General features: G+C 37.4%; 1 protein-coding gene across 2 annotated transcripts in view; it reads left to right on the top strand.

Moving 5' to 3' along the window:
• The window catches only part of LOC121303568 (adhesion G-protein coupled receptor D2-like), a 69,496-nt gene that overhangs the window by 27,436 nt on the left and 25,595 nt on the right, over nt 1-16,465 (top strand). Inside the window, exons 15-21 of one of the 2 annotated variants that reach the window (XR_005947816.1) lie at nt 5-108; nt 2,026-2,128; nt 3,693-3,846; nt 4,980-5,113; nt 6,614-6,729; nt 11,392-11,512; nt 14,236-15,606. Coding sequence is in view for 1 of the 2 variants with exons in the window: in XM_041234355.1 (XP_041090289.1) it covers nt 5-108; nt 2,026-2,128; nt 3,693-3,846; nt 4,980-5,113; nt 6,614-6,729; nt 11,392-11,512 (732 nt within the window). In the remaining variant the exon portion in view is untranslated. The remainder of the gene's footprint in view (nt 1-4; nt 109-2,025; nt 2,129-3,692; nt 3,847-4,979; nt 5,114-6,613; nt 6,730-11,391; nt 11,513-14,235; nt 15,607-16,465) is intronic. The other variant, XM_041234355.1, reaches the window with a different exon arrangement.

The following is a 16,465-nucleotide window of genomic DNA, read 5'->3' as shown; positions in this document are numbered from 1 at the left end:
GCAGCGAAGCCCAGCGGAAGAATCTACTCTAAGGATGCTCACATTCATTGGTTGTGGGGTGTCCCTCTGTGCCCTGGCCTTGACCTTCATTCTGTTCATTGCTGTGGGGTGAGCCTGATAACCTTTCAAAGGAATCTGCTAGTAATTGTATAGAGTACACCTATTTCTCACACTGTATGGTGAAGAAAAATGAAATCCCTTTATAGTTGCTTGTGGAAATAATGGCTAATTACACACATTTCTGAATCATATATATTAGCACTAGGGTGTGCAATTTGTATGGGTTTTATTCATTTCATCACAACGGTCTCCTATCTGTCAAAGCATGTTACTGACCGAAAGCATGTCAGTCAGCAGGGGAAGCTGCTTTTTCGTTAATGACAGAAGCCGCCGTTGAAGGGGAGGAGACAATTTCACTAATGACCAAGGAAGTGCGACACTATCTGAAAGCACGGCTTGCAAACAGATTTATTTAACCTAGTGCAGAACCAGATAGCAAACTTTTTATTATTTTTTTAAACTTTTTTTATTTAACACATGAAAAATGTACACATATATACGTAACATTACATAAAATGTCTACACATGCATAAACCTCTTCCTTCCTTTTTATAAAAATTATAAAGCAATATAACTAGTTACATTGTGCCAGCAAAAATTGAGAGAGAAAAAAAATCTAAATACATTGAATATAAATATATGTTTCTGGCAGCCGTGCCCGGTGGGTTTCCCTCGTGATATTCAGGCAACGGAAAATAGCTTGCTTCACGAGGTTGTACTGGGCGGCTTCGGCATCCATCATGGCCTGGTAGGACCCCAGCTGGCTAGCCCAGAACTCTTTTAGCCATGACGCGGTGGTAGTCAACCACTCAAATGCAACCAGGTAAGCTTCTGGGTCATCCTCAGTGCCTGTGCCTTTGAGGCCGTCGTCAGGGGTGCCATTGGTGCATTGGGCATAATGGAGATACCGACCCTCTTAATTAGAGTTTTGTACCGCTCCTCTCTCCTTCTCCTCGGCCTCCCGTCTGTGCTCCCTTTCTAGATGGCTGACTTCCACCTAACCTTGGGAATTAATTGTCAGGCCATCCAGTCCAAGGCACTCTGTTCCCTTTATACAACGCCCTGACAGGTGGGGAGAGAGATTTATCACCTAGAATCATTCAGTCTCTGTCACATGCTCTATTGGGAAAAAATATGTTATGTTGTGATCTATGTTATAATGTTACAATTGTAAACACACTGTTGTTATTTTGTTTAAGTTCTGTTGAAATGCTGTATTTCCATTTTATCATAATCACAATAAAAAGAGTATTTAAAAAAATATAGCAATTTTTTTTAAAACTGTCCAAATTGCTTATTTGAGGGCTAAGAATGAAAAATCTGCAAAAAAGGAGCATTTTTAACATGGAAATTGCAAAAATAAATAGGCAACTTGGTGGTTAAAACCCACAAAGATAAGAGCCATTTTATAAAAGTGTGTTTTTAGTCTTGACTTGAAAATTGTAACAGTCCCAGCTTCCTTGACAAACAAATGCATTCCATAACTTGTGATGTCTTGACAACATAATAAAAACTGAGGATAAATACAGAAGGGAAGAGTGCTGCCCTGCCTTCATCTCTCTGCCATTATACTTTGGATATTTGAAGTTCATACAGGCAGCGTTTTTTCTTTCTTAAAGGTTTAAATAATATTGATATAGACACAGATTTCTCTGCATATAATGAAAATGATTACAAGGATAATAGACATTTTGAAATGATTGTTATGTATGAGATACTACTTTTATAAAGAATTGATTTACACAGTCCCTTGGGATCTGGAAAGTAAGCATCTTAACTAGCTGTGCTCTTTTGCATTCATGGTTATAGAGCGTTTTAACCTCGTCCTATCTCACTGACAGGGGACAGAATCTGTAACGGCAGTGCGACACTCCAAGACTGCCTGTTACATGAGGTTATACTGTGTGATGAATGGGTTGTTAACAATAAATTAAAAAATCTTCTATTTGTAATCTGTTCTTTCAGCGTTCCAAATTCAGACCGAACTACAGTCCACAAGAATCTCATCTTTGCATTGGCAACTGCAGAAACCCTGATTCTGTTCAGTGAACTGGCGAGCAGCAACAAGGTACAGTACCAAGGCATGACCAAGTATAGTATGAAGGGTGAAGCCAATGTACCCTTATAAAAGTTTACCATGGTATTTTTGCACTGTATTTTTGCAGTTTTTCCATGGTTTTCCCATGTTTGTTATGCATTTACCGTAGTTTACCTTACTTTGACATATATATTAATATGCTTTACCATAACTTGCTGGTCTTAACAGTGCTTACCTATACTTAACCATGCTTTTAATATGCTTAATTACACTTTGCTATGCTTTTACTATGATAAACATAATGGAAGCCGCTAAAAACATCAGTATTGCTGTAATTTCCATACATTTAGTATTTATATACTTTAATACTTATAGATGTATAAAATATGCAGACTGACTTTGCTCTGCTCCATTTTTTTGTACGCTAATATGCACCTCACCTGCTCTTGTGGAGAAATTGGCATTTTCCACTTATCCCTGACTGGTTTTCCCCCAGAGCACGCAATCAAATATTAATGTATTCATTTCCTATGGTAATGAAGGATAGACACTAGCCATAACACAGTCCCAGACAGGAGCAAACAGCAGTATTAATGAAAGAAGGTCAAAATGAAAAAAACATTTCAAGAAATGTATCTTTCTGAAAAGATCAACCTCTCTAATTCTTTGTAAGTCCCAGTTTGCGGTTTAATTTTATTTTTAACAACCAGTATGTTAAGGTAACATTTATGGGACCAACAAGGAGTTTAACACCAAGTCTTTCTTTTATTCATTATGATTTTTAAACGTACTGGTATAAATTAAAAGTGTAAGCTACGTAAGGCTATCTTTTAAAAATAATTTTTGAGAGGTGTCCATGCTTTACAGAAACATCCCAGCTTGCCCTTAACATCCTGTAGTAGCTAATTTCAGAAACTGGGAAATGAAATGTGTGCATTTTAAAAAGTGCAGTTTTGTGATTTCTCAATTGAACAGAACAGGCCAAACTGTTTTACATTGATAATCCTGTGTAGGTTTAAAATAGTGGAGATTAAAGTACTCATCTGCTCCTCTTTTCAGATTGAAAATAATCCATTAACAACATGTGCAAAAGTATAATGAGATGCAAAGGAACCAAAGGGCCAGTGGAGCAAGTGGTGGCTCAAAGTTAAAAATGGCTTTTGAAAATTAGTATTTCGGAGCAAAAATTACAAAAGTGGAGCAGTGCAAAATTAGCTCATGAGCAAAGCAATGGACACCACACTAAAAACTTCCAAAATAACTTCTCCAATGGAACCATTCTGGCACTTGGTTATCCAATATTAATAATACTAAATACAGCTTTTCATAGGAAGATCTATTTTATTTGCAATCGAAAAAAATAATGTAGTGCTGTGCAATGACAGTCTATTTTTTCCAAAAGGAAACATGTTTTTCTGCTATTTCTACTGCTAGAATGTACCGATACGGAACAATACAGTAAGGTCCTCTGTAAGTTGTTGGAATTCAATGTCATTGTGAATGGCACAGTTGACTAGAATATGCCAGTCAAGTAACTGCAGCGCGCCCTAGTGGCTGGAATGCCAGTAACATGACCTCCACTTGCCTCCACTAGGTGCTGTGCATGGCTGTCACAGCTCTGCTTCATCTCTTCTTCATGGCTTCCTTCACCTGGATGCTGGTGGAAGGTCTTCTGCTCTGGAGCAAAGTGGTTTCTGTGAATATCAGTGAAGACAGGAGGATGAAGTTATACTATGTCATTGGTTGGGGTAAAGTCATGCTGTTACGTATTTCACAAACGCAAGCAGGTGTATCTTTATTCACAGTGGTTTTGCAATTCCACTGCCCCCACCCCCTTCTAATCCTGAACATTAGGATCCTGTTACATTGGGCAATGATCTGTAATGGCTTTATCCACATTGCTTTATAGGAAAACTGGTTTGCATTGTGTGTCAGTGGAGATTTGTGTTTTGTTACGTCCACTTTTGTTACTAAATTAGTTAATGGAATAAATACGTGGTTTTAATTCATTATCAATTAAGTAGTTTAAGGGAGTGGATCCAAAATCGTAATTTCTTAAGTTATTGCAGTTTTGTTTGTGTCGATCCAGACACTTTTGAGGAGGTGTTGAGGATTGTAGGACCACGAATAACTCTAAATGACACTACAATGCTTCAACGTACATATCAATAAAATGATTGATTGTAGCAGGATTCCAAACCGTCATATCTTCTGTAGAAGTAGTCATCTTGCATAGCCACATGATCAATGGTTCACAGAGTCGCTTTTGATTGGCCACAGGCAAAATGTTTCCGAAAATGTTTCTCAATGTACCCAGGTCTACTCTGGGAAGTATGTTTTCTTGTTTCTGGAAACATAGAACCAGCATATTTAAGGAAACATTCTATCTGGAAGCATGTTGATACCATATGAGAATCTCAGTAATAAAAGGTGTAAGCAGTTGGTAATATAGACTCTTCTGCTCATTGTACTTTTAGAAAAAGTAAAGAGTTACAATCTATCACTCTCAATATATCACCAATAAGAGCACGCTTTCACTTCTCTATCCATGATGTCATCCCCCAAGAAGAGCACACTTTCACTTCATTATTTGTCATCCCAATAAGAGCATACTTTCACTTCTCTATTCATCATGTCATCCCCCAATAAAAGCACACTTTCACTTCTCTATTTGTCATCCCATTAAGAGCACACTTGCACTTCTCTATTTGTCACATCAATAAGAGCACACTTTCACTTCGCTATTGTCATCCCCCAATAAGAGCACGCTTTCACTTCTGTATTCATGTTATCCACCAATAAGAGCATGCTTTCACTTCTGAAGAATACAAAAAAAAAAAAAAAAAAAAAAAACATTACATTTATTTTTTCTCCTATTCAGGATTGCCAGTCATTATTGTTGGCATCACCTTGGCAACTTCCTTCAACAAGTACATGGCAGACAATCACTGCTGGCTGAATGTGCAGACAGAGATCATCTGGGCTTTTGTTGGGCCTGTACTGTTAGTCCTGTCTGTAAGTGCTTACGCTGTTTCCCTCCTCTATGAAGTACATTGTGAAAAGAAATCCACCGTGCACATTGTCACATGTTAATTGGAGTAGGATAAACAGATGCCATCTAATGGCATTATGAAACTATTGAAGGACTAGATCATATTGTGATAATGAATATCTGTCTTCTGGCATTTGCATCTGCTTGTTTGAATTAGTTGATTCTGGTACAGATTTTAGAAGGGGAATAATATTTGGCAGTGGACCATTCATCACACACATCTCTCTCTCTCTCTCTCTCTCTCTCTCTCTCTCTCTCTCTCTCTCTCTCTCTCTCTCTCTCTCTCTCTCTATATATCTATATATATATATATATATATATATATATATATATATATCCTGATCCTGAGCATTTGAAAAAAAAGCCATAATAGCACAGTAGTGATGTCAAAATATCATAATTCCTCTACAGGAAAAAGTCAAAGTTCAAACTTGAACTTTGACCCATTTGACTCTTCGAGACCACTTTCAGTTCAAACGCAAACTGTCTCCTTGTCAATCACTCAACAAAACCCACAGCAGAGAAATGTTCATTAATGATCAACAAAATTCGGATCTTAGAGAAACTGCAGAGGAATGGGAAATTAATGACATTTGTCAATGAAACAACAAAATTTGAGTCACTCAGCAACACAATTCTTGTGTTTTAGGCACTTAACAAACCTATCTCTGTGAAGATTTACAATCATCCTTCACTAACAGGATCACCAACCAATCAAGTGACACAGAGCATACCACACTGAAACACCATTTTCAAATGTGTTATTTTTGCAGTTCATTATCTACCCCCTCTAATTCACCGTTCCTGAATTATCAAAAATAATTATATTAAAGATTATTTAATATTGAGTTAATGTACGTTATTAGTATTCATTAAATGCACTTGCAATTTGAACCTTAAGACCCGTTTATTTTTTATTACAGGTACTAATATCCATATATTATAATAGACAGATAGGCTTCAGTGAGTTGAAGGAAAACAATTCCACCTCAGGTTTCCGTGACAGTTTAAAACTACTCGACCTAACAGTCTCATATTTTATGATGTCACATAAACCCTAGATGGAGCTGAAATACATTTTTTAGCATTTATTTTCAATTAAAACAAAGTCATGTACGCTGTGACACTGTTATAATGCTAAACTTAGAATGCATTTGACTGTAATTGGGGAGTATTTCTCCTGCAGCTAATTGGTAGTTGTTTAATTTTACAAATATAGGCCACTGGATTGTCCCTGCAGATTACCTTTAAGACAGTTCATTATTAAAAATAGTTGTCATGCAGGTTGCAGGTGGTTTACAGATATGTGTATTAGTTATTATCAGTTGTTTGACAGTGTGCGTTTTAAAGGAAATCCTAGCTGTCCTTAAAGAAATGATCAATGTGAAGTGTATTTTGGATGCAGAGTTAATGGACCTCAGTTGCTTTCATCACGTTGTTATCTTGTCTGATCTCACTTACAGGTCAATGCCTTTGTGCTGTTTCGCGTGGTGATGGTGACGGTTGCTAGCGCACGGAGGCGCTCCAAGATGCTGACGCCAAGCAGTACCCCGCAGCTCAAAGCCTTGGACCTGACATGGTGAGTTATCATGGCAACAAGCCTATGCGTTACTGTCAGAGCAGATCAGTCTCCAGAGCTGCACGGGACACACACAAGCTCCTAAGCTCCTTTGAGTGTTGGATACTGGGATGCTCTCTACCTTATGTTTCCTTCGGTGCTAATCACAGGAAAATCCTACTGTCACTGTGACATTTAGAATGTGTTTGGAAATGATATGTTAGAGACATTACAGGACTATATTTGAAATGCTCAACTGGAAAACCTCCCAAATCAATTTATAGCCTTTGAGCCACGTCTTGAAAAGCCTTTAGTTTTTTTCTGCAGTATCTTAGTGCTGTATGTGTGTATTTTTTATCTTATAGAAAAATCAACTGAAATGTGAAAGTCACCTAACTGTAAAGGGGTGTGGAAGCGGTACTACCAGCCCACTTAAATTACGAGTCGGGACAATATCAAGTCCTGAAATTGTCGCTTTATTAGAATCCAAAATGACTGATCTGCATCTTGAATACATTTTGATGGCCATGGTCACCCTGAAGTTGGGGGTAGTTACTGCCACTTATAGATTTCTTTCAGTTTGGTAACCTCCAACAATGAATCCAGCATGCAATATTTATTTTGTGTAACTTGGATTTGAATATAGACAATATCAGACTTTATTTTGTTAAGAGTGAATTCAAGGGCTAATGCCAAGGCTGGACACTTTTTTTTTTTTTTTTTTTTTACAGCTTGGTGACATTACAAAATGAATTCAGCACACATTTCTTTAGAAGATAGTGAAACTAAAAGCATTGTGGATGGCTCATAGACTGTTAGTCACAGTGCTATACTGAGCATGTGAGCATGACAAGCAAAACTATACAGAAGATGGGTTCTTTCTACCCTGGCAATACAACAGCTCACGCTGCAGTGATGTCAACTCTGTTTGAGTTGGACAACATGTATTGTAGCATCCAAAGCCCATACACAAAGCCTACACAACACTACAGAGCTAGATAATTTTAACCAACAGAAAGCAAGGGAATATGTGCTTATGAAATGTGTCATAATAATGTTACAGACCCAAAGTAGTTTTACATTTTGGGAGAATTTCTGTGACTGGTTGCCACAACCATTTATTGAGATCTATTAAATATATATTTTACCTAATTATAGTAATAAACGTCATGCCTACATATTTGGAAAGACTTGTATGTATGTTATGTGAGATTTTAAAGGATTGTACACACACAGCATTTGTGCACAGTGTAACATATCTAGTGTTTCAGACCCTGCGTTTATCATCATTTAGAGAAAAGAAAGACTGTATTTAGTGTTCTTGTATCTATTCTGACTAAAAACCTCCAGTGTTCAAAAACATTTTGCCCCGGTTCTCTCCCTAAATTGTTATCGGTCTTGGGTTTGGTATCTGCTTGCACTGTACAGGACATTTTCTGCTAAAGAGAGTCTGTTTGAATGTAATGTTCAGGCTCGGATGTGGAACGAAATTGGCAATAATAAGGATCTGTTTCAAATTTTTTTTTTAATTTTAATTTTTTTAAAGGATATTGTATTGCTGTGCCTTCCCAGTTTGAATGTGGTACCCATCTTGGCAGTCACCATTGTACCTGGTTACCGCACTGCACTTGTAGGACAGATTACTCCATTAAAAATATTTAGCAAGTATTTGAAGATGGCACTGTAATCTATGCAGGTATACATGTACCAATACATCTGAGCATGCGGTCTGATTTGGGTAAATGACTCTGCATTCCTAGACAATGTATGTATCTTGGGATGTCGCTGTACTTTGATTTGTAATTCTAGACTTCCTTGCTATGTAATCTTCTCTGTTTGAGGGGGGAGCTATTTTTGCTTCTCCAATAAAATGTTTCTTTTATAAAAAGTGAAATGGTCTGATTTGAAAAAGCACATGATCTCCTTTTCTCTCTTTTGTTACATATGAGGTGCTTGTGAATTCAAAGATGGCCTTGGTGAAGTTCAGGAGTTGGGGCAGTGGCAGGTCTGCCAATCAGTCCCAGTCTTTGTTTTTGTAGACTTTAGGCAAGTGGGGGCTAAGCAGAGCACCAAACTAAACTTGTGACCCCAATTTGGACTGTTAACTCTGCTAAATAGAAAGTATGGCTACAGACAAGTGTACACATGAGGAAACTTTGCAATTGATTAGATTTTTTTATTTATTTATTTTTTTAATGATAGAAAATGTTTATGGAGTGTTAGTTGTGCAGAATATAAAGACCACAATAAAAAAAAGTCGGTAAATATAAGGAATTCGCTAATATTTTCTGGAAAGCACCAGCGGAGGTAAAAGACAGTCCTGCAGGATGCTCCAAACGCAGTCCTGCAGGATCCTCCAAACGCAGTCCTGCAGGATCCTACACAAAGTACGGTATGTTTTACACTCCAGTTTTTCTACGTCAATGTCTTTTCAAAATTATTCCAATGACTATAGCAGCTGCTGAAACATGCTTACTGCAAACTAGCAGCCCCTTAATATTACTTAAAATAATTGTCCATTTTCCAGTGTGCGTGTGGCACATTTAGCAACAGAAATTCAGTTGTCAGTTTTTTGTTGTCAACTAGAATTGACAATATTAATTGCTTGTGTATCTCCGGCCCAAAGCAAGTAAGCCTCAAAGAAGTGTAACATCAGTTTATAAGAACTGAACTTACTCTTTTTGTCCATTCTCGTTTCAGAAGAACAGTACCAAGCTTTGTGTGCTGTGTGTCTTTTCAAAAGCTTTTTTCAGATGAAATATTTTAGGAAAAAAATGCTGGAAATGTTCAATAATGAACTGCTCATCCTGTCCTTGTACTTTTATATACAAAGTCCTCTGTCAGTGAAACACAATATAGGTCCAGGTGTTACAGTGAGATAACAATTGCTCTGTAAACACAAGTAAGCTTTTAACGTTCTGTGAAACTGTGGCCAGCTGAGATGTATCTTACAATACACTAACTAAAAGATCCCTGAACAGTGAATGTGTTGAACACTTTCTGCCATTTTCAATTTTACCAAGTTTGAGTATTTATTGTATTTATTTATTTATTGCATCGATTTATTTACAAAAGCTTTGAACTAGCATTACATTTCATGACCTGCTATCAAACCTGAGTGTGGTTCAGGTTTTCTTGAAGCACTATAATGATGTGTACGCATGTTCTGTACATTGAGCAAAAGCATCCTTTCTTACCTGTCCTCACAATTTTCTTTTACCTTGATTTTTAAAGAAAAATAATTCAGGTCAGTGACACTTTTTTTTAATGCCTTTGGATCAATATGACAAACATGACACCAATTAAGAATTTGGAAAGTATAAGCAGTCGAATACAGTATATTAAAATTAAAATGTATTTAGAGAACCCTTTGTCAAAAACAAAACTTGAAAAGTACATTCTTTAGCACAAGTTAAGAGGATCAGAATCTGGGGGTGTATGGGTGCACCTGTTTGTCTGTCTCTGTATGCATCTGTCACACGTTTTTTTTTTTTTTTTCACATCAGATAAACTTGTTTAAAGTGTGAATCAATCAATACTGTACCACTGACTTCACAGGGGGACAGTAAACCTTGGTGTGTGTTCAGTAAACTAATCACTATTATTTATCCCTTGACAAGGGAATCTAGTGGAGGTGGTCATACAGACATTCATTCCTATGGATGTCACACTTTGCACATGTTTGCATATATTTGACTACCTGTTTATCCAATTGTCATGAAACTTAGTATTAACATTATTTAGCCTATACGTTTTTCAGAGTTTCAGATTCTGTGGATTTATTCGGTATCAGATCCTGTGGCTATATGGCGGTGTTTATCTGTATGTCTGGGTGTCACACTTCCATGTTTGCATATATCTGAAGACCTGTTTATCCAATTGTCATTAAACTTGGCATTAATGTTATTAGCTTAAGAGCATCAGATTCTGGGGATAAAGGGTGTGTCTGTGTGTCCATTCATCTACCTGTCTGTACGCCTGTGGCGCGGTAGCCTACTCGTGCAGACGTTCTTGGCAGAGACAGATTCAGACAGTTGCATGGTTAAATGCACTAATGCGCTGTTTATTAAGCAAAATAAACTAAATGAACTCTTAACAAAAACACCCTTAACAAAACGGCACAAGGGCCAAAACAAAAGGTTCAACAAAACTCACGAAACATAAACAAACAGACGGGACAGAACCCAAACACTAATCTTCACCACGAACACCGACATTAATTCTCACCACTAATTCTAATCATCACCCGTGATCACCTATTATATACACCTGTAGCTGGAGCCTAATTATTCATTTGATCACTTATTCACTTGTCGGCTCCAACCACATTCCCACGTGTTTGTCGGGGAGAAATGTAACCTCCTCCCTGCCAACCTACTATTCCCCACACCAACACCTCCTCGTGCAGCGACAGGGCTTTCACCCTGGCACACTGCCACAGCGTCACTTAAATTTTTGCATTAATCTGGAGAATTGAAATTAAACATGCAATGCCTAATTTATTGTAATGCATTCAATTCTACAATACTGTAGATATGCAGTACATTGTGGTCATCTTGCTTTGTGATTAACCCTTTCAGACCTCATTTATATTCTATATTATTGTGTAATACTGTTGATACACGTCCTGGCCATCATGCTTTCTGTCCCCCTGGTACTGACACCCCTGCTTTAATTCTCCAGGGCAACCATTAAACCAGTCCTCGTCCTCCTGCCACTGCTGGGTCTGACCTGGTTGTGTGGAGTCTTGGTTCACTTCAGTGTTGTTCTGGCTTACATATTCATTGCAATGAATGCATTTCAGGTAAGTGAATTATTTTAATATGGAATGAACTATCTGTAAGCTGTATCTGTGTAGTTACTTTTAAAGGTGCCTTTTACACTCTGTTTTTACTATCTCCAACTAATTCCCTTTGTCCTTGGCTAGGGTTAACAGCAATAAAAACTACTTTGTTCTAGGCTAAATTGACTACCTTTGGTCAAATCTCTTCAGTAATGTCTTTGGCGTCAAAGCATGGTTGTTGTTGGGCGAAGCAGCAGATTGGTTAATGACAGGACATAGAGGGTCTCGAAGACCTAGGGGCAAGCAGTCTTTGTGTCCAGCATATCCAACATTAATTAATATGAAGCCTTAACTTTGAATGCATATGAATGTTTTTAATTGCTGTGGTTTAACTTGTAATACATGTCATGCCATACTTATCTGTGATAATATCCCATTGAAGCAAAAAGGCCACCAAAATTGGTGTAATGTTATTTATATATTTATTTTTAAACTAATTCTGGCCTCAGCTCTTAGAAATTTGCTGCTATTAGTATTGTCAAGTCTTCTGGAGATTCATAGAGATTTTGGTTATTAATCCCTCAAAGGATGACAGTATGAAGTTAATTATTTGTAATAAACAAAGAAGATTTATAATAATTATGCATCACAGACTGCTGGCATATAATGTTAGTGCAGTGAAACTTTCCTTTAAATATATAGAACGTTATTATGTTGTAGAGCATTTATTATCTTTGAGTGTGCTGGGGATATCCGTGTTCACACAAATCAGCCTGAACTTTCTAGAAAACTTTGTGGTTCAATGGGTCCTACGCTACTTATCTTGATGCACTGCCACTGTAGACGTCTGTAGCAATGCCAGCAGACATTATTCACATTGAAATATGACTTTCTAAAGCCTCATTTGCACTTCAGTTTCATTTTTTGTCTTTAAATCTTATGTTTCATGCACAATGAAAACATTTCCAGGATTGCTTTGCTAAAACTAGTAACCGTAATAGCAAAAAAGTAGGTCTTTACAATTTTTTTATAAACTGGGCTTCAAGGTTTAAATGCTGGGAGGTGTATAAAATAAAATAAAAAAAAAAAAACTAACAATTGGGCATTTTACAGTACTTTGCATTTGCTACTTAACAGTTTATAATCCATTCTACTCCTTGTAAATACAAAAGCACATGACTAATTAGTGTAGAACATCTTAGTAATCCCACCCAGCTGCCCTTTTTACTTTAACATAGCATTCTGCAAATCTACAGGTAATTTACACAATAATTAACATTATCTATTGTATCGTGGAGGTTGCTTATATATGGTCAGTTGATACAACAACTTCACCATGTTCTAAATTGTGAGGAAAAATAAATCATTTCTTTAAAATGTTTGACGTCTGCAACATGATGAACAAGCAAGGCATTTTCCATTCAACGCATTTTAGAAACTGTTTTTTTTTTTTTGCTAAATTGTGTTGTCTTACGTTTTATGCAGTTCTGTGCATGGGTAACATTTTGATTTCATTTTGCTTTTGGGTCATTAACAGCTAATTTTACATACTGCTGCAATATGTACTGGATTTAAAAGTATGTACTGTATTACAATCCACGTGTCCACAGTCGTCTCTTTTGGCAAATTATATTTTCAGAATCATATCATTCTGAATTAAAGTACTACTGTTGAAAATCTAGTACTGTACCAACAAAACCAACTACAGTACATCTAAATGGAAACCTACTTATTTTAAAACAGTCCTTTCAGCTATATATTTTTGACATTGTATCTTTTTTGTGTTCCCTGAAAAACGGACAAGGGTTGGAACAGGCCAGAATAAACAGATATGCGTCACTCTTAACTGTCACGGAAGTCAAAACTGTATAGGGTCGGATATGTGTGTGCTGACTGTAATAACATAACAACAAACTTCTGCCAATAGGACAGCAGGGTCTGGTTGTTTTATAATGAAAGATATAGTAACTTCTATATGCAGGAAGTGTGAATAGTGGATTAAAAAATAGCTGGCCGTTCCTCGATGACTCTCGTCCTGTATTCGTTCTGGGAAGCAGGGGTGAAAAGTCTGTTTTACATTGTGACCCACACAGTCATCACTCTTTTGAAACCGCATGGCAAACATCAGTAATTTGTGCAGCTTTGGATAAAGAAACACCTGCTTACAAAGCACTTGATCATGTCTGTCAGAACCGTGGTCTATCATGGATGCAAGTGCCCTGCAGCTTGTATATCAGACAGAGTGCATGTTGGGGGCACCACCTGTATGCACTGTATACTGTCCTGCTGACAATCCAATCATGGCCTGTGACTTGGCATGCCACTCTGATTTGATACCTGTGCTGGAAGACAATAGTTTCACACATGAGCAAAGAGTACTGTAAATAACTTTTAAGTGTGATTTTAATGGCCTTTTGTTCATTCCCTTAGTGTCGGATGGGGCTTCTCATTCTGTGTTGTGTTGCTCCAGTATTGAGTTGATACATTTCATTCAAATCTTGTGATAATGTAACCTTTCCAGCTTCACCTGCTTAACGTGTACAGAGGGAGAGCAGGTGGTCCTTGCAGAGTTCAAAGGTCACACTTCCTCATTATTTGACCATGGAAGGATGTTTCATCCCAGCACTTAGGATTCTGTGGTTAAAGGCTGATTTAGAGTAAAATGATTATGAAAACACGATAAATAGGGAAGCTGCTTGTGCTTTAGTTACATTCTCTCTCTCTCTATCTATCTATCTATCTAGGTATCTATGTATCTATCTATCTATCGTGACAGTGTGGGGGAAATAGTCGATGGCAAGTATATAGGTCCCAGAATCAGATTTAGCCTGTATCCTTTTTAAAAATAAGCAACTGGTAAACTATGTGCCAGCATGCTTTAAAGCTGGTTTGGAAACTGGTGGCCATCTTGGCTCAAAGGACATTATGACAGGGTGCCATGAGCCAGAATGGAAGCTCTTTAGGAGAAATGGGAGACTCCTGTTTTTACTTACTAAGGACACACAAGAGAGAGAACTCAAGGGTTCTAATATCAGTCTGTGATGTCTTAGAACTCATATGATTGATTTATTCTTGTTGAAAGAAAGAGAAGGTGAAGGACAGAGATGAATTTTGTAAACAGGCATTGAGATGGGTAATTAATGATTGGGAAAATTATTGTAAGTTGTTTACAGATGGGTTAAAAACATGCAGGTAATGGCAGGGTTGCAGCAGCTTGTTAGGTAATGGAATTTGAGGTGGGAAGCATGTTCGTGTTACAGATCATGTGTCAATGATGACAGTAGAATTATACTGGCATTGCAATGGATTGTAGATGTCAAGGTGAACAGAGCAGTCATCTTTTCAGATTCCTTATCGGGATTACAGGAATCGATTAAAAATGGAGGGGAGGGTGATAGAAGAGATTTAGTGCAGGAAATAATGTATTTATTTTCAGAATGCTGCTGTCTAGTTTCAGTATGGATTCCAGCTCTCCTGGAAAATGAGAGGGTGGATAAGTTAACTAAAAGAGCAGGTGGAAATGGACGTGCTGTATGGTTTAAATTAATATTGAATTATTTAGAGTAGATTATTAATGAATTGCAGAATAAATGGGATAAAGAAAAAAGGTAGGAAGTTTTATAAGGCTCGACTTTAGGTTAAAATAAGGGAAGGTGCGGTACGGGTGTAATAGGAAGGAGGAAGCAGTATTAATAAGGTTTCTTAGAGCATTCAACACTGAAAGAACAGCTGTATAGAACTGGAGTGCATGAGAATGGGTTATGTATGGAATGTAGTGTAAAGGAAACAGTGCAGCATCAGGTGGTTGAAGGTGTTAGCTATGGAGAGGGGAGGGCTGAAGTGTGGAAAGAATTAATGGATTGCAATAGTTCCAATTTTTTTTTAAAATGGTATAGACGATGGAAGAAAAATAGAAAAAGGTATTATTGGATGTAACTAAATAACTAAGATTCAAGAATATTTAACATATAGAGATTTTAAAAGGTTGTGTTCACAGCAGTTTTAGTAGACAAATCTGACCAGTAGGTGGCGACAATAAGTTTTGACAGAAACTTGTTGGCCTTCAACAGAAGAGAACTCAAGGATGTGTGGACAGGAGGGGGTGACCTATAGAGGTGAGTGTTGTTCTGTGTTAACTTAAAAAAAAAAAAAAAAAAACGAAAAAAAAAACTGTACTGCCCTTGTTAACTACGGTTACGCCTGTGTGTCAAATACTTCTGTCCGAGAAGACCGTGGAAATGATCCCACAGACAGTGTTTCAGAACCCCACACTGTTACAATATATACATATACATACATATAGTGGCGTTCCTGTAACCTAGCAACCATTCATTCTTGTAGTTCACTGGATGTAGTAAAGATGGCAATGCCACAAAGGCGGTGGCACAGTAGTCATCACATTGTGGCCAAGGGCAGCTCCTTTCCAAGGGAATATTGTTGACCAGGTGTCATCATTCCTGAGGTTGCCAGGGGATGTTGCTCTATTATTTCATGCATGGAAGCTTTAGCTATTAGTTTGCAGTTATTTGCAGTTCTAACCTCTATGGTATGAGCGGAGGTTGAAAATACAGTGGGTTATACAACTTTAGTAACAAAACCGAGATGTGCTGTGTTTGAACTGAACATGGAATAGGATGTGAATAATGCCATTGTCTCGTCCAAGGCTGTAATACCACCATGTGCTGCATATACTCAGATATCTATTGTAGCTGTTCTCTTGCATGTTTATTAGGGTTCAGTGGCTGCCTCTAATCAAGTTCAGTGTCTTTCTGTGGCGTGATATAATAAGCCATTGAACACTTATACACTAAATTGTAAAATAGCTGCTTCTAATAGGTTCAAATGGGGATGTGACTTAACATTTTTATTTCATGCAACTGGGAGAAATCAAGAACCAACTTTATGTTGACCAAAAAAATTTAATTCACATAAAACAAATCTCTACCCCCACAACTTTTGAGTCCAGGCTAAGTA

The sequence above is a fragment of the Polyodon spathula genome, chromosome 33 (genome assembly GCF_017654505.1).
Source record: "Polyodon spathula isolate WHYD16114869_AA chromosome 33, ASM1765450v1, whole genome shotgun sequence".
NCBI lineage: Eukaryota > Metazoa > Chordata > Actinopteri > Acipenseriformes > Polyodontidae > Polyodon > Polyodon spathula.
This window is presented reverse-complemented; position numbering and strand designations above follow the sequence as displayed.